At 39.5% G+C, this 19,034-nt stretch overlaps 1 protein-coding gene across 17 annotated transcripts in view; it reads left to right on the top strand.

The window, feature by feature from the left end:
* Window positions 1-19,034, top strand: part of LOC119784032 (CUGBP Elav-like family member 2) — a 193,949-nt gene that overhangs the window by 151,133 nt on the left and 23,782 nt on the right. For all 17 annotated transcript variants that reach the window (XM_038285875.1, XM_038285872.1, XM_038285878.1 and 14 more), the window contains exons 7-8: window positions 14,345-14,506; window positions 17,148-17,211. In XM_038285875.1, coding sequence (XP_038141803.1) covers window positions 14,345-14,506; window positions 17,148-17,211 — 226 coding nt within the window. The remainder of the gene's footprint in view (window positions 1-14,344; window positions 14,507-17,147; window positions 17,212-19,034) is intronic.

Below are 19,034 nucleotides of genomic sequence, written 5' to 3'. Positions count from 1 at the left end.
AAAACTACATAAAGCAAAGCGCAACTACATTAAGAAAAACAAAACTACATAAAGCAAAGCGCAACTACATTAAGGAAAACAAAACTACATAAAGCAAAGCGCAACTACATTAAGGAAAACAAAACTACATAAAGCAAAGCGCAACTACATTAAGGAAAACAAAACTACATAAAGCAAAGCGCAACTACATTAAGGAAAGCACAGTTACAATAACCTACCGGAAAAGGTAGGTACCAGTGGGAAACATGAGACATCGCTGATCGGACGACGGCGCCGTTTGACCCTTGGACCGGAAGTCATTCTGCCTGCTGTGGCTTTTGAAAACATGGATACTGTCGGCGCCCCAAACATAGCTGCCGTTATCCAGGAATATTTTGAATCAGGACATACGTACGAGGTGATACTGGATATGCTCAAGACTAATCACGAAATTTCAGTTAGTTTGTGTACACTGAAGACACACTTAAAAGAAGCTGGAATGTTCAGACGACGCAACTTCCGGTTCAAGGGTCAAACGGCGCCGTCGTCCAATCAGCGATGTCTCATGTTTCCCACTGGTACCTACCTTTTCTGGTAAGTTAATGTAATTTTGTTTTCCTTAATGTAGTTGTGCTTTGCTTTAAGTAGTTTTGTTTTTCTTAATGTAGTTGCGCTTCGCTTTATGTAGTTTTGTTTTTCTTAATGTAGTTGCGCTTTGCTTTAAGTAGTTTTGTTTTTTTAATGTAGTTGCGCTTTTAGATTTGTAGTTGCAGTTTGCACTTCAGGGCCACCGTACAATCAGAATGAGCTCGGTTAATACGATCAACTGAACACAGAGGTGGTAGAGTGATGGTGTGGGCAGGTTAATAGAACCATTAAAGGTATTGTGAAGAATTTTTGCGAATTGCGAAAAGCTATTAAACATGTGCGAGAGCGTGCACAAGCCCATTTCTCCTCTTGCACGCTCTGTTTAAACTTTTCTGTTTGCATCACTCTTACAAGCTTACTTTCCAAAAGAAGATTTGCAATTTCTCCACTATGTCAGACTCACCACCGGTAAGGGAAATGGGGACGAGCACGTAGGACGGCCTTAGGTAAACATATCACCAGAATGATTGACAGATAGGAGGACCACTTATCTAGATGATCCACCCAGAAAAAGAACATCAGCTACTGTACCTTTAATTCTGCTCATTAGCAGAACAAATCCTGTAGGTGAAGGACGTTAAGGTGAAGCTCACAGCAGATCCAAGTCCAAAACACTCCAGAAAGTCGGTTAAACCATCAGAGTTTAATCATAAACATCTGTTCATCCTTCAAAGCCTTTAGGGTGTTTGAATTGTGTTTGACTTTAAAGGTCCGGTACCATCAGAACCTTTGATGGCCGTTGCCGCCTCCATTTTCTCATGTCTTTATGGATCTGAAAGATTTATTCTTTAGTTTTTTTGTTTTCACAAGCAAAAAAAATTTAAAATTGTACACTGTGTTGCCTAACATCTTACATGTGTATAGTATAGGGAGTGGGAATAAACAAAAAACAACAACAAAAAAATTAAAATATAAAAATGAAATAAAGGAAAGGCGCCATTCAATATCACATTCACGTTAAATCATGTCTTCAGTGCACTGGAAAAAAAATGAAATCTATATAAGTCATTTTTTCTTAAAATAAGTGCATTTCTTTCTTGAATTGAGGTAAGTGAGACATTTTTCCAATGGAACAAGACAATTTACATTTCGAATAAGAAAAAACTATTTCATTGTCTTATTTCAAGTGCATATTATCTACGTACCTGATTTTAAGTGTAAAAAAACGGAATCCCATTGGCAATTACTCCTATTTACCTACTCAAATTATGGGTAAATGCACTTAATTTAAGACATTTTTGACTTATTTCTTGGTCGTTTTTGCAGTGTGGATGGCAAACATTAACAGACATATTTAAAGCCAGGGGATCAAAGAAAGAAAAAAGATGCATAGTAATATAAAAGGTGGATGTTTTCTGGTTAAGATCCACTTTATAGGATTCTGACCTCTCATCACGAGTTGTGTCAGCTCTGTAGGTAAATAGCGAAGCTCAGGAGATCACGTATCAGTGAAATGTTTCTCATTACCCTTATGAACTGCCCTGATCCCTTCATGAGGGCGGAGCCTAAATATTTCTCTATACCAGACGTCTTTAACAGGGGGTCCATGACCCCTAGGGGGTCCACAGAGGTACTCCATGGGGGTGGCAAAGGTTTCGGTTGATCATACCTTTTTATATTACCCCCTGCCCTTTTTTCCACTAATTGAAATGTCTTTAAATCCACATTAACATGAATTCAACACACTGTAGTAAACAGATAAATGGAGGCAGAAGATGTCTTTCAGTCATCAATGCACACATTCAGCGACACACAGGAGCTCTTTCAAGCTGGGCACCATTTCATTCACAACACCTGTCCCATCAACCAGGAAACAGAATCAGAAATAATTTAATAATCCCAGGGCGAAATTACTTTTGTCACATTGCTCCATCTGTAATAGAGTGACTATAGGACCTGTTTGATAGAACACTATTTCATACAATATATATAATTAGGGGGTCCCTGCTCCATCTCGCCATCAGTTTGGGGGTCCTTGGTCTGGAAAACGTTGAAGCCCCCTGATCTATACCATTGTGTGATCTGAGACATTTCAGTTGGACATTAAAATAAAAGCTGCAGAAATCTTTATACTGGAAAAACAATCTAAAATAAGTAGAAATATTTATAATGTTTACCCTTAATTTCAGTAGGTAAATGCCAGTTTGACAATGGAATGAGTATTAAGATAATTAGATAGAGTGTGAATTGTCTTGTTCCATTGGCAAAGTGTCTCTTTTACCTCCTTAATCCGAGAACAAATGCACTTATCTTAAGAAAAAAATGACTTATCTAGTCTAGATTTAGATTTTTTTCCAGTGTTAAGGGGGTGAAAACTTTTTTTCTGTTAGGATGGTTTCAGCTTTCACTGATTCTTTCCATCAGTATTATGGATTTTGCAGACAGGAGGGCCTTTCACAGGATGCTGCCTTCGGGTTCCTCTCTAAATGCAGAAACGTTGAAGTGCATTTAAACGGGGCTTAAGTAGAAAGCGAGAGAGAGAACACGTCAGCGTGTGTTTACACGGCGAACAAACATGGAAACCAGAGGGATGCTCAGAGTGGCTGACAGCAGAGGGGAAAATATGGGATTAGATTAATCAGAGTATGTAAAGCTTTTCAACCAAAGGAGACGAATCCAGGCTGAGGAAGGAAACACTGAGGGGAGATTTATGTCTCTCAATCCGGAGCTGCTGCAGATGTATTATCCAAGCTAGATGAGCTCCTGAGAACTGTGGACTGATCATTCAGTCATGCTGTTTCCCGACCGTTTATAAATGTGTGAACTGGGTCAGGGGTGACCAGGCTTCTTCTCCAGCACACCTGGATGGAAGGACTGGTTTCGGTGCCGCGTTCTGTGGAGCTGCTGGGGTTCAGCGATTTGGCTCAGGGGTTGGAGGGATGCATCTAAACGCTGGAGGACAGGAGCTCTGGACCTGCACCTCTAGTAGAAAAGAGAAGATTCTAGAAAGTAGAAAACTGCTGCACAGATTAAAGGAACTAATCATTAATGAAATAACTTTCCAGTTTTACTCCCAGCTGCTACATCCGAGCCGTTCTTGGTGCAAAAATAAAAGTTTGAGGAAAAAAAGAAAGTAGCAAAAAGTTCAGTTTTACTTTAAATCTCTGATCCTTAGCCTCATCGTGTAGAACTGGGATCCAGCTTTGCACAAATAGACAGAAATCTTTTGCAACGTCATGATGCTGCCACCACTGTGCTTCACAGTGAGGATAGCACTTTCAGGGCCACATGAATTGTTCATTTTCCATCATGTTTATGTTCTGCATGCGTTTAAAAAGTACAAAACCTGGTGTTATATAATTAGAGGATCTACACTGGAAAAAATCTAAATCTGGATAAGTCATTTTTTCTTAAAATAAGTGCATTTGTTCTTGGATTGGAGGAGGTAAAGTAGCCATTTTGCCAATGGAACAAGAGGTTTTTAAGAGTAAACACTGGAAAAACGATCTAGAAATAAGTAAAAATGTCTTAAATTGAGTGTATTTACCCTTAATTTGAGTAGGTAAATGCGATAGTTTGCCAATTGAATGAGTATTTTTACTCTTAAAATAAGATAATTAGATAATATGCACATGAAATAAGACAATGCAATTGTGTTTTCTTATTTTAAATGTAAATTCTCTTGTTCCATTGGCAAAATGTATCTTTTACCTCCTCAATCCAAGAACAAATGCACTTATTTTAAGAGAAAATAACTTTTTTTTTTTACTTTTTTCATTGAAAATATTAATTCCATTGGCAATCTCATTTACCTACTCAAATTAAGGGTAAATACACGTAATTTAAGACATTTTTGACTTATTTTTAAATCGTTTTTGCAGTGTAGTTCTGTGTTTTTCCTGTGAAGGTGAGGAACAGCAAACTTTTCTTGTCTCTCTTCCATAGAGACCAGATTTGTTGCTAGTAGATCTCCAGTGGACAGATTCTCCCAGCTGAGCTGTAGATCTATGCACAATATGATCTACGCCACACTTTCCAGGGATTTGTTTGGAAAAAGATCAGTTTCCCTCCACTTTGTAATAATGTCATAGTTTGTGTTTTTCTGCCAAATAAATAACAGAAGTGTGATCAGTTTGCAGCTGTAATGTGACCGGGTAGTGTGCCGTAATGTTTTCATCATGTTTGAATATTTGGAACGTATTTGATTGCGTGTGAATGAGTTCATGGAGCGGGCACAGGGAGCTCAGGCTTTTCACAGGAACCTGTGAGGCGCTGCTGATCCCGTCAGCAGAGGAAGCTGACATTTAAAGGCTGTGAGGCGGGGGGGGGGGAAAAAAACGATGATGAAAGTGGTGCATTAAACCAACCCTCCCAAGTATATCATCTGAGATAAACCAAACTCTGTCCAACTAGATGGAGTCCAAAAACAATCTAGATCTGCCTTTATTTTCCTAACGGAGCTATTGCTGCTTCTCCTGCAGTGGAGTCTTCTGCAGCACCTGTAGGCAACTGAGGTTCAGTTCAGTAGCTTTTATTTGTCCCAGTATGGGCAGTTTTGTGCAGTAGTAGTACACCTTTCACACACATGTTCACATTTCACAAATCACAGATAAAAATAAAAGAAGCACACACTGCAAAAAAATTAAATCTACCTAAGTCATTTTTTCTTAAAATAAGCGCAATTTTTTCTTGAATTGAGAAGGAAAGTGAGACAATTTGCCAATAGAACGAAACAATTTGCATTTAAAATAAGAAAACACAATTGCATTGTCTTATTTCGAGTTTATATTATCTATTTATCTTATTCTAAGAGTGAAAATACTCATCGCATTGGCAAACTATCTCATTTACCTATTCAAATTAAGGTTAAATACACTTACTTTAAGAAATTTTTACTTATTTGTGGATCATTTTTTCAGTGCAAGAGACACATAAATATTTAAAAAGATAACAGTGAGGTGGATAAAAGACAGAAATAATAAAAAAAAATTAAAAAAACACAAAAAGATTTCTAAATGTCCCACTCATGTGGCTCTTTAAAACAGTCGGAGTCAGGAATCATTTCTTTCTCTTCTCCAGTCATTGGCAAACCTGTAAGGAGAAACCATTTAACTAGCCACTAGTTAGAGACTAAACTAATTTACAAAAAAAAGCTCATTATGTGCAAAAAAGTTTAAAAAACAACCCACTGGACTTCAATCTTTCATAGTTTGAAGACGTTTCGCTTCGCGTTTTCAATTCAAAATGTCAGAGTATCAGAATGTTCACATTTTGGACAAATAAAATAGGTGGTTTTAGAGGAAGCATCAATTTTAAGAGAGAAAAACCAACCGGGTGTGCTTTGGTGGAGCAGTGGTTAGCGCGCACAACCCACGTACGGAGGCCTAAGTCCTCATGGGGGCTGACCCACGTTTGAATCGTGGTCCTTTGCCGCATGTCTCTCCCCCTCTCTCATACCCCCTTTCCTGTCAGCCTACTGTCAGAAAAATAAGCCACTAGTGCCATAAAAACTATAGAAAAAAAGAAAATAAAGAAAAACTAACCTTATACAGAGGGGGTGGACTCAGATTTCAGCGTTCAAAACCCTACAATCCCTTCCTGCTATCATGGCAACCCCAACGCCTTTTACAGGGGAACAGAAGACCTCACCTGTTCAGCCAGGCCAACAATTCCCTCTAACGACCCCCCTTTCAGAGACATAGACAGGTATGGGGCATTGCAGGCTAACAAAAGAGGCCAAACGACCCCCATTCCAAAGGGGTGGACCCGTTCATCCATTTCAATTTGCATGTTTTCTGAAGAAAAAACAAGGCTTTGTTGGGCTACTGTATAAAACCTTGAACTTAACGCAATTTTTTGCATTTTGAATTAAAAAAGCTTCCTGGATGGGAAGCGAAACATCTTCAAGCTTGGAAACAAAGTCCAGTGTGTTGTTTTTTTTTACTTTTTTAAAATACCTATGACCTGGATGACTTAGAATCTTCACCAGCTTATCGTGTGCAAAGACTGCAGACACTCCCTCCCCTTGGTTCTGTAGGGACGGGATCACCCTGGAACAATGACAGTGGCATCCCAGAGTCCCCTGCAGATTTACTCACGGCGGTGGCGGGCTTAGTTTTAGGCTCAAAGAGAAAATCAAGTTTAAAAGTTTGAAGTGTGGGGGAGGTTTTGATCCATGCAGGAGTTACATCATTCTAAATCTAGACGGCGCCATCATGAAGGTGCCTATTTCTGCAGTTAGGTTTCAGACGGATGGGCTGTCACTCTGCGCCCACCTGTCCGTCACTGCTGCAGCCTGTTATTAAGCCATTCCATATGAAGCCTGTCAGGTTTCTCTGTTTTAAGCACTTTTAAAAGAATTCACACTTTAAAGTTATTGTACATCAAGGTGAATGCAAAGATTGAAGAGTGGCAGTTTGCAGGATGTTTGTTAATCTCTTTATAGAAAAAAAAAATCTAATTAAATAGCATCAACGTCCCTTCGCCAAGTTTATGGCCTTAAATGATTCATTTAATCAGACCCTGAAACTATTGAAATAATTTACTTACAAAGAATGAAATTTAGAGATTTTTCTTGCCCATCTGCAGGGATGTGAAACTGATGGAAAGATGAAGGGAATTCATATCTAAAAGTGGCTAATTTGAAACTCCTTTTTTTGGTTAAATGAACAACCGAAGATTTAATTATATCCGAGAGCAATTTTTTAAAGTCCTTTCAGAGCAAAAAATCATCTGCAGCCTCATCGAGTGGATGGAGCTCACCCTGGTTTATAATTCACTATCTTAATTTGAAAATTCTGGTTATTATTTTTAGTGTTTTAGGTTCTTAACACATTAAAGTCTCAGGTACTGGTCACTTCTTTTTTGTTTCCTCTTAATAACAGTTTTAGTCCTTGCTATGGTCTCCATCCCAGCAGCAAAGGTCCAGCCCCCATTAGGGCCACGGAAACAAGACTGAAGATTTAATCCTGAATAGAAACATAAAAACCAGCTGATGTTTTATAGATAGTTGGTTTTATCAAATAAACTAAAAGTAACATTATTCTCTGTTTGAGTGACACATTTTTCTTTTTTTTTTATTAAAAAAAAACCCTTGGAAAAAAACAAAAAGTTCAGTGTTTATGTCCATTTTCTACCTTTTGTACTGTTGGAGAAGTAAAACAACATTTAGTCCCTCACATGTTTCCTTCTTGTTCCACTACTGGGGGAGATAGCCAAGTGTACATGGGTGAATGAATGAATGTAATGTAAAGCACTTTGGTCAGGTCTCCTGACTTGACCAAAGTGCTTTACAAAGCACTTTAGTTTATCTTGCTAGTTTATCTCTATAGTTTATCTTTATAGTTTATCTCTTTAGTTTATCACTCTAGTTTATCTTTATATTTTATCTCTTTAGTTTATCTCTATAGTTTATCTTTATAGTTTATCTCTTTAGTTTATCACTCTAGTTTATATTTATATTTTATCTCTTTAGTTTATCTCTATAGTTTATCTCTGTTGTTTATCTCTGTTGTTTATCTCGCTAGTTTATCTCTATAGTTTATCTTTATATTTTATCTCTTTAGTTTATCTCTATAGTTTATCTCTGTTGTTTATCTTGCTAGTTTATCTCTTTAGTTTATCTTTATATTTTATCTCATTAGTTCATCTCTCTAGTTTATCTTTATAGTTTATCTTTATATTATATCTCTCTAGTTTATCTCTATAGTTTATCTTTATATTATATCTCTCTAGTTTATCTCTGTTGTTTATCTTGCTAGTTTATCTCTTTAGTTTATCTTTATATTTTAACTCATTAGTTTATCTCTCTAGTTTATCTTTATAGTTTATCTTTATATTATATCTCTTTAGTTTATCTCTCTATTTTATCTCTATAGTTTATCTCTGTTGTTTATCTTGCTAGTTTATCTCTATAGTTTATCTCTGTTGTTTATCTCGCTAGTTTATCTCTGTTGTTTATCTCGCTAGTTTATCTCTGTTGTTTATCTCGCTGGTTTATCTCTGTTGTTTATCTTGCTAGTTTATCTCTATAGTTTATCTCTGTTGTTTATCTCGCTAGTTTATCTCTGTTGTTTATCTTGCTAGTTTATCTCTATTGTTTATCTCTTTAGTTTACCTTTATATTTTATTTCTTTAGTTTATCACTCTAGTTTATCTCTGTTGTTTATCTTGCTAGTTTATCTCTTTAGTTTATCTTTATATTTTATCTCATTAGTTTATCTCCCTAGTTTATCTTTATAGTTTATCTTTATATTATATCTCTTTAGTTTATCTCTCTATTTTATCTCTATAGTTTATCTCTTTTGTTTATCTTGCTAGTTTATCTCTATAGTTTATCTCTGTTGTTTATCTCGCTAGTTTATCTCTGTTGTTTATCTTGCTAGTTTATCTCTGTTGTTTATCTCTTTAGTTTATCTTTATATTTTATCTCATTAGTTTATCTCTCTAGTTTATCTTTATAGTTTATCTTTATATTATATCTCTTTAGTTTATCTATATAGTTTATCTCTGTTGTTTATCTTGCTAGTTTATCTCTATTGTTTATCTTTTTAGTTTATCTTTATATTTTATCTCTTTAGTTTATCTCTCTAGTTTATTTTTATATTATATCTCTTTAGTTTATCTCTCTATTTTATCTCTATAGTTTATCTGTGTTGTTTATCTTGCTAGTTTATCTCTATAGTTATCTCTGTTGTTTATCTCGCTAGTTTATCTCTATAGTTTATCTCTGTTGTTCATCTCACTAGTTTATCTCTTTAGTTTATTTCTTTAGTTTATCTCTATATTTTATCTCTAGTGTATCTCTCTAGCTTATCTCTTTAGTGTTTAACTTTAGTTTATCTCCATATTTTAACTCTATTGTTTATCTCTTTAGCTTATCTTTATAGTTTATCTCTATTTTTTATATCTCTAGTTTAACCCTTTAGTTTATCTCTTTATTGAAGAGAAGGACTGGGTTATTTACTTTTGCCATCGCCTTTTTGGAAACACAGGAAGGAGCAATCAGCTAAGTGAGCTTAGTGCTTGGAAAAAATCTTTCCTTCCTTTAGAGACAGCATGAAAAGTCAGCTGAGTACAAAACATAGAGAGGAAAACAAGAAGAAAAGAGACAAGAAGAGAGGGACACAACCTAGAACAGATAATGGATGTCTATTCCATTAACATTTCTCTATCTGTATAATGGGTCTGTTTTTATGTGTTGTCTTCTCAATTCAGAGGGCCCCCTGCCCGTCTTTGCCTAGGGCCACACATTTCCTAAATCCGCTCCTGAATGCATTGGATTATATTTAGTTGTAGCCAAATGCAATAAGGTGCATGAATTTGATAAGTCAGTGAAATAGTTTGGTGGGATGTGCAGAAATCTTCATGAAGCCAATAATTCCAGCATAGAACCTAAAGCATGACCCACTGTGCCACTCCTGATGTTGGCCTTTCAGTGGCTTCCTCTGTTACCAGGAGCTTCACAAGCTTCCTCTGTGACCTTTATGTCACAACAGATTGATTTGGGTGTTAGTATTAGCTGGCTTGGCTTTACTTTCTTTCTCTCCTGTTAAATAGTTTCCATCATTTGCTGAAAATATAAAAATGAAGTTTAAACTTCTAACATGGTGATATCATAATTCAGATGACAGTAGCTACATTTTGCCAGGTTTCTCTCCAGCATCCTGCCATGTTAATTATCAGTTCTCGTTTTGCGCCGAGAAGAAAGGTGCCATTTTTTGGGCTCAGAACGGCGGCAGCCTGCAGTTTTGATGTCACGTTGGAAAGTGATGATAGCCAGCTTTGCTTTGTAATTATGCTTCTTTTTTTCCTCTTCCTGTTGAGTTTCCTGAGTGACTCTTTGTCTGTGAAGATGAGGGATCTGCTGCTGTGTCAGCTTCCACCTCATTAATTAGCAGGAAAAAGTCGCAGGAGTTGAAATTCTTTATTATCATTCAGTTTATTTAGTTTCACCACAAACAAAGATTTTTATTACATTTTTAAAGTTTTTATTTTATTCATTCTTTGTTTTTATGTCCACATTACTGTAAAAAATGTCTCAGTTTCGTAGATTTTTTCCCTTTAAGAACCAAATCCCCCACCACCTTATAGGGAAACAGAAGACCTCGCCTGTTCAGCAAGGCCAACAATTCCCTTTAACGACCCCCCTTACAGAGACATAGATAGATATGGGGCATTGCAGGCTAACAAAGAAGCCAAACGACCCCCATTCCTAAGGGGTGGACTCATTTGTCTGGTTCAATTTGCATATTTTCTAAACAAAAACAAGGCTTTGTTTTTATCCACTCTATTAAGCCTTGAACTCAACGCTATTTCTGACATTTTGAATTGAAAAAGCTTCCTGGATGGGAAGCGAAACGTCTTCAAACTGGATTGTTTTTTAACTTTTTCAGAATGACAATGACCTGGATGATATTTGTAGTGGAACGGGTCTGTTCACTGCAAAACGATCTAGAAATACACCAACATTTCTTAAATCAAGTGTATTCACCCTTAATTTGAGCAGGTAAAGAAGATACATTTTTACTATTAAAATAAGATAATTACATAATATGCGCTTGGAATGAGATAATGCAATATTTTGCTCTTATTTTAATGCAAATAGTTTTGTTCCATTGGCAAAACATCTCACTTACCGCCTCAATTCACGGAAAAATGACTTATTCAGATTTAGGTTTTTTTGCAGTGTTGATAGATGTGAGCTTTATAAAGAAATGAACCCAAAGTTTTGGTTTATTTTGGTGCAGAAAGAGTTTAGCCGACGACCAACAGTGTTGGTTTAGCAGTCTGTCTACCTTCCAACCTGCTCCTGGATGCAGGCGGATGAACCATGCTTGGCGTAGACGGCTGATATGACTCTGAAAAACTCGAGGATAAAAAACATATTAGGTCTGGATATCTGGAAACAAAACCTATAGAATCACGGCTGAGACTTTAGGCTGGACGTCTCCCACTGAAAGCTTTGTTGGATTGAACTATTGCATCTCGGAGCCAAAGAGCGAGAAACGGTTCCACCTGAGTCCCAGGCACTTGACATTTGGCGCCTCTCCGCTCTGAACGTGCACGGCGGCTTCTGCAAAGCAGCCAAATCCCTTCCCTCCTCCGCCGAGCGCGGATCCCCGCCTCAAACTAAATGTTTCAATCAAAAGGTTTTTATCCTCCCGTGGCAGATTGCCTTTGTTTTCAGACGGATTTGCCCCTAGTTAGGCTTTGATTGCGCCGCGCGAGGAATGGTTGTGTTGCAACAGATTATCTCTTTGAGCTTCACTGTAACTTTCATCAGGGAACGCGGCGCGCTTCATGTCCGATATGTTGGTCCCTTTGTGTGCTCGACTTCGCCTCCAACAGCAGCAGCAGGTTTGAGGAGAAGAAATCTAGACAATTACAAGTGATTGTCCACGTTTCTGAATCTCCCTCTTGCCCTATCGCCCCCCCCTCCTGCTGCTGTTCCCAATCACTCTCACTTACTTCACACCGACACATGCATCGAGTCTCACTTTCTAAAAGATGATGAAATAGTTTGAGAAGTCAGGAAATCAGTGTCTGGTGAAAGCGTTTTGGACTCAGAGATAACTGAGCCCTTGTGGGGAAGAAGAAGAAGAAGAAGAAAGCCCCGCTGGCTTTAGAGCTGCGTTTCCTGAGCGACTGTGTGCGTGTCCTGTGTGGCTGAGTGTGTGGAAGAGCCTCCGACTCCTTTGTTAACTTCACGTGTTTTAAGATGTTTCTGCAGATCGGATCCTTTATGATGTAGAACCATCTGAGGTATTATAGGTTACAGTAATGATCACCTGTAGTGTAAAAATAGGCAAATGGAAGGAGAAGCTTAACAGTTATCATGATCAAAAAAAGTCAAACAATCTTACCTTGTAGCCATCTTTTGTCTTCTCTTCTTTGCGGTGCATCATGGGTAATTATTACTTTATTTAAAGTCGTAGGGAAGTCATATTTAGATGTCAAATCATTCTGGCTTAAATATGTACATATAAATGTACTCTTTATTAGACCATATTGTGCCAAAAGTTAGAAAATTTCTATTTAAAAAGAAATCCTGTCTTAAAATCTGTTTTTTTTTCCCGTTATCTTCTGCAGGCCAGTTAGTTATACATCAGCCTGAACACCTAAATTCAGCCAATCATATATCAACATCTGTCAATCAATTTTTTTCAGTCATAGCATCTTGATTCATATATTGCAGCTAATATACGCAACAGTTGAACTAAGAAATAAGAATAATTTCCACTAAACTCTCCTCCTCTTGCATGTTTCCTCTGTCCATAGCGTTCCTTGACAGTGTCGTTTCTAAGTCACCAATTTAGTGCTACTTGGTCCCAATGGAATTTCCCATTGGGAACCTACTAGCACTAAGTTGCTAACTGGTTTGCAAGATGCTTCAGAGAAACCGGCCACAACTAAACTTGCTTGTGAACCTTCTGCCACAACAATCCCGCCCTCTTGATAATCGACCAATCACATTCACTTTATTCACTGGTGTAAAGTCGGGCACCACTCGGGAGAATTCGGAAATGCAACGGTTGGAACGGCCGCTTCCCTACGACTTTAAAAAATGCTGTGAATATTACAGGACTTTGAACGCAGCACAACAGTAATAAGAGTTGCATCACTTTTATTAAAATATTCAGAATTACATAACAGTAAATTATTATATATATCATCTAATTTTATTAATTTATGTATATTTGAACAAATTTATGATATTTTTTTATAAACCGGCTAGATTATTTATAATGATGAATTGAGATGAAAGCATTTTTTTGTCCCCGTTAGGATGCATTACGGTTATGAATTTGTGACTCCAAAAACAATTAAAAAACTTATTTTGGTAACAAACAATGATCTGTGCCAAATATTAGAAATAATGATTGTCCAAATGAAAGTGGATGATTTTGAGTTCTTTGTGAGTATGCCCCTAAAATCTTTACAGACATTTGATAGGTTGGGTTTGTACGGATAAGGGCCACTGAAAAACCAAAAAATTTTATGTCAGTATAATATGAGAATACATTTTTCTCACAATTCTGATATAAATCTCAGAAATCTGACAGTTTTATGACAGCTAACAAACATGTTAGCATCAAGCTGTAGCCATGTCTGTTTTAGAAATTCGCTCTGTTGTTTTAATCACCTTCTGCGCTTCCATTAATGAAATAGCATCACCAGGGACCCCACTGTCACATAAAAAGTTGCCTCATTTTCCAAAAATTGCATCATTTTCCACCAATGTGTTACTGGCCCTGCCAAACAACTCACATCTTTGTCACTGAAGCTGAGCGCTCTTACATCTCTACCCTTATGGTGCCCATCTATAATAAGATCCAAAATTCTGAGATTAAGTCAGAATTCTGAGATTGAAGTCACAATTTTGAGGTCCATATTCAGAATTCTGAGAAAAAAGTGAGAATTCTGAGAAAAAAAAAGTCAGATTTCTGAGATTAAAGTCAGAATTCTAAGATTAAAGTCAGGATTATGAGAAAAAAAGTCAGAATTATGAGAGAAAAAGTCAGAATTCCGAGAAAATAGTCAGAATTCTTAGATTAAAGTCTGAATTTTGACTTTTTTACCATGTTAAACTGAAATAAAATTTTAAAAATCAGTTAACTTTTTTTATTTTTTCAGCGTCCCTAATCCTCGGTGAGAGTCACCCATGTGAGCCTTTAACTGTTTGGCAAACAATATTAATCTTAATCCCTCTGCTCTTGCCTCCACCTCTGTCTCCACCCGTCCTCTCCTCTCTCTGCTCCTCCTCTTCTTCTTCTAGGGCTGCTCGTCTCCCATCGTGGTGAAGTTCGCCGACACGCAGAAGGACAAGGAGCAGCGGCGACTGCAGCAGCAGCTGGCGCAGCAGATGCAGCAGCTTAACAGCGCCACCACCTGGGGGAGCCTGACGGGCCTGGGCGGCCTCACCCCGCAGTATCTGGCTGTAAGAGTCGCCGCCGCCGCGTCGCCCGCCTCCATCACCCCCAACTGCAGCCCTGTGGCCAACGCAGCCACAGTCAGTGCTCCGCCCAGAGAGATTTCCCAGAATCCTCCCTGCCTCCTTTCCTCTTCCTTTTTCTCACATCATTCCTGGAGCTGTTGCTCACCTTCATCCTCCTCCTCTCTGCGTTCCAGCCAGTAGACGCGTAGCGTCCTAATCGAACAGGAACCGATGATGATTCCTAAGTTATTCAGGTCTGAAAAACCCAAACTGATATAAAACCAACAGGATACTAGAAACAGACCCGGTTCTTTAAAAAGGGACTTTGTTTCCAAACTTTCCAACAATAGTCCAGTGGATTGTTTTTGAACTTTTTTGGAATAGTTAGAGGAGCGTGGAACCTTTAAATATCAGAGAATGGGACTGAAGCATGACCTCGGCTGGTGGCCGTCCGCAGTTCTCTTCCTGATCTACAGGCAGTTTCAGCTCTTACCTTAAAACATGAAGTCTGAGATAAACTAAAGGCTAAAGAAATAATGATGGAAGTTGGTCTGATTTATCATCAGTGGGGGAGGGGCCGGGCAGCGGCTCTTTAATCCTCCATCATTCGGTTCCTCTTTAAAGAAGCAGTTTCTCTGCGTTTATCCATTAAATGACGCTCCGACATGAGCTGCAGGATCCAGTAGAACTTCCTGCCTCAGAGCGGCTCAGTTTGAGAGACGCTGGGTTTTTTTTTTGTTCCTTCAATCCTGAGAGTTAAATTATTAGCACAGTGACATCAATTAAAACTCCTGTTTTTAATTAGTGACATTAGTGCTTGACTTGTTAAGAGCTCCTTCCTGAGCTCAGCAGAACCACTGAATTAGTTAAAGGGCGGATTGTATGGAGCTAAATCAGCGACATCAGATTTATGATTTAGTTTGACATAGGGGGGCGGAGCTAAACTGAAGGCTCTTTTAGGGCCCTTCACTGACTTCGCCCCAGATCTAACCTGCGCTTCTGTTCTCATCTTATAGGTCGACATGTAGCTTAATCTGAAACTAAACTTAATGGAGTAATTGGTTTTTAACAAAACCAATTCCATTCAGTTTATGTCATCTCAAGGCACTTTACAGTTCACCAGATCATCCAGTCAGCTTGATTCAAAGTTTTCTATCTAAGGAAAACCAGTTGATTGCATCCACTCATGGACTCAAAGGCAATCCCTCACACTAAGCATGCTTGTAGCGACAGTGGAGAGGAAAAACTCCCTTTTAACAGGAAGAAACCCCCAGCAGAACCAGGCTCAGTGTGAGCGGCCATCTGCTGAGGCCACTGGGGTTCAAGTGACAGAAGCAGAGATACAGAAAGCAGCTGTAAAAGGCGGCGCCGTCCAGGAAACACACAGCCAGGCAGACGAGCTCCAAGCCAACTCCCATGTCAGAGGATGAAGAGAGCACATCCAGTTAGTTACAGTCAGAGAAACAGGACTACACTGGAAAACAGGCCGATCTCCAACATCTATAAACAAAGGTGTTGATGGCAGCAGCACAGCTGATGTTTCTCTCCAGGATGGAGTCGCAGCCAAACAGGAACAGACCAGATGAAGCTACTATGAGAAAAAGCAGAGAGAGCAGAACGTTAGAGATTGAACTAACAGATTCTGCAGAGTGGGAGAAACCAAAAGAAAACAATAATAAAATTAGCCTTACTTTTGGCAGAGCAGCAACACTTGAACCAGAGTCCTCCATTAGTTGACCCTTTCATTGCCGCCCAGTCAGGCTGGACACCTGGGGGATGACTGCCTTGCACAGGGGCACATTGGTGGCCATGACATTCTACCCAAACCATCACACCACTGCCTCTGTGTTCGATGTGAGACGGACCTTTTTGTTTTGGATCAATTCTTGCCATTTCTGACCCATTTTCGACCTGAGCCAGGGAGGCCGCAGAGCTTCAGGTTCCATAGAAACTTCCTGATTTCCTGGCAGTCGTCGACTGTTTGATGGATGTTTCTGAAAACTGAAAACATTAAGTAAAAAAAAAAGGAAGGGAACCAATTTTTTTTTTTCCAAAACGGCTGATTAGGTTTTATTTAGGATTTTCTGGGATCGATGCAGGAAGATCGGAGCTGGATCTTTCAGGGCGCCTGGAGTTTGGGCTAATTGATCAGTCTCGGCTCATTTCTTCTTTCCTCGCACCTCACTCTCTTCCCCTCTACCTCATCCTACATTTCACTCATTTTGCTTCAGTTTTTAAACTAACCTCTGGTTCGCTGGAGGGAGAGCAGCACATTGATTTATTTGAGAGATTTTTCTGCTCTTTGAATCATCCTCCTCGTTATCAAACAGAAATTCCCACAATGGCATCCAGATGTTAATTTGCTGTTAATTTGGGTCCTTTTTGACGGCATCAGTATTCCTGATTTGTTTTGGAATCTAATTAGTCAGCGAGATTAGATCCTTCATGCACAAGTTGTTGGGGAGAACCGTGCAGGAATGCAAACGGCGGCGGCTTTGAGGAGCGATCAGACTATATTAGCAGCTCATTTACTCACCGAGCGCTGAGCCGGGAAGCTTAACCACTTCTCAGTCTCGGCTTCGGATGCTTGCTTGACTTCCCGCCTTCGCCCAGCTCACTCTGCCTCTCTGTGTGTCTCCTCTAGCTGCTGCAGCAGGCCGCCTCCTCCGGCAACCTGGGAGCCTTCAGCGGGATCCAGCAGATGGCCGGTGAGTCGTCCGTCAGCACGCCACCTTCTACCACAGCTCTGGACTCTTTGTTGCGCCTCTCTGTAATATATTTATTTCCACAGACTTCTAAAAGAGGACCAAAGAGCATAACAGATGAACTCGCATGGCGGAGTAAAGAGAGCTCGTTGCCCTGAAGATTTATTAACCGTTGCTAAGATTTGTCTTGATCTTTTAATGAGGCCAGGCAAAGAGTTGTGCCCAGGGCGTGTAGCGGCAGCGGTGAGGCTTTGTCAGGGATAGATGAATCACAAGAAAGGAGAAAATAAAAGGGGGAAAAGGCAGAAGGCGGTGGTTTGTGTGCAGCGCTGCGGGCTGGCGCCATCTACTGGAGGGTTATCCGCAGGTTCGGAGCAAAGATGGAGCCTTTTATTGTCCTTCAGGGGTAAATGGTTGGCTTTTGAAAGGAAAACAAAGTGTTACAGGAGAGAAGGTTTAGGAGTAAAATCCTAAAAGATCCAATCAGAGGCTTCAGGTTTAGGCTTTGGATTCAGGCGGGCTAAGACGCTGACACAGTCGGGCTCATCTCCTCCTGCTCTCTTCTTCAGCTCCTCTTTACTTCAAAGCCTCTTCATGCAGATTTTATGGGATCTTCCAGAATTTTTCCAAGCGTTCCTACTTTATTCCTGATTTCATTGTCTCCCTAACTTTCTACCTTTCCTTATTCCTCGTCTTCTTCCTTACTTGTATCCTTCCTTCTTTCCTTCCTCTTTCATCTCCTTTTTTCTTGCTCGTTTCCTTCCTGCTTTCCTTTTCCTGTCTTTCCTTCTTGTGGCCTACATCCGTTCCTTTTTGTCCTTCCCTCTGTTTCTTCCTTCCTGTTTTTTCTTTCATCCCCTCCCTTCTTTCTTCATCTTATCCTTTATTTTATTTCCAGTCTGCATGTATTCCTTGTCTTTCCTCTCTCAGGTTTTCCTTGAATCACAAAACCCCATAAAACATTTTGTTTCCATAAATGAAAATTGAATCGTTTCACTTTATGTTTAAAAACGAGGATGTTGGACAAAGATTTTTGTGAGGTTGAGTCTGGAGTATTACTACTAAGTAATGGTTCTTCCTCCATTGCCAGATCGTCTCACTGTTTGGTTCTTCTGATTAAGAAAGCAGGATGAAGTGAAGCATCAGCATGAAGGAGTGCGCTGGCAGAGTTTAACCTCCAGTTTTCTGTCATGTTCTCTAAAAGCCGCACACTGCTCACGGTTTTTCCCGTTTCAGCACCTCGTGTTCCTTAAATTCATGCTGACAAATCGGCTCTGGGAGGATTTGGAAAGAGCAGGCGGAGGAGTGCGTCTCTTGGAGGAATCTGTCGGTCCTCCATCTGCGCTGGTGAGGAAGAGACGGTGGAGCATTAGTGATTGGCAGGAGATGTGAGACAGCTGAATGACATCTGGTCCCAGTCTTTAACACGAGGAGCTGCAGAGCTGAGAGGCTTCAATTACACCAATGAGCTTTCAATTAGATGCAGCCAACGGCGGGCGGGAGCGGCGAGGAGCGCTCGCATCCTTCCACACATATGCACTCGCACACAATGGACCCGCTCACGCACCATCTGCACAACCCAGATCCGTTTGTCTCAGAGCCTCGTCTCCATCGTTGTCGGCTCTTTGTTCCTCTCCGGCAGGGTTATTTTATGCTCCTTTCCCCCCTCATAACTGTCTCCAAAATGTATGTTCAGTGGGATAGATGGCTGTTGACAAACGCAAGTAGAGCTGATGTAGAGCTAAAACAAGGTGAGGAAAGGTTGCATGGAGAGAGAAAGAAGAAGGAAACAGAGAAGGAGCCGCTTTGTTGTTTGCTGTCATGCA

Source organism: Cyprinodon tularosa, unplaced genomic scaffold (assembly GCF_016077235.1).
Source record: "Cyprinodon tularosa strain WSP-4 unplaced genomic scaffold, ASM1607723v1 ctg216, whole genome shotgun sequence".
Lineage (NCBI taxonomy): Eukaryota > Metazoa > Chordata > Actinopteri > Cyprinodontiformes > Cyprinodontidae > Cyprinodon > Cyprinodon tularosa.
Note: the sequence above shows the minus strand (reverse complement) of the source record. Positions and strands in the feature narration are given on the sequence as shown.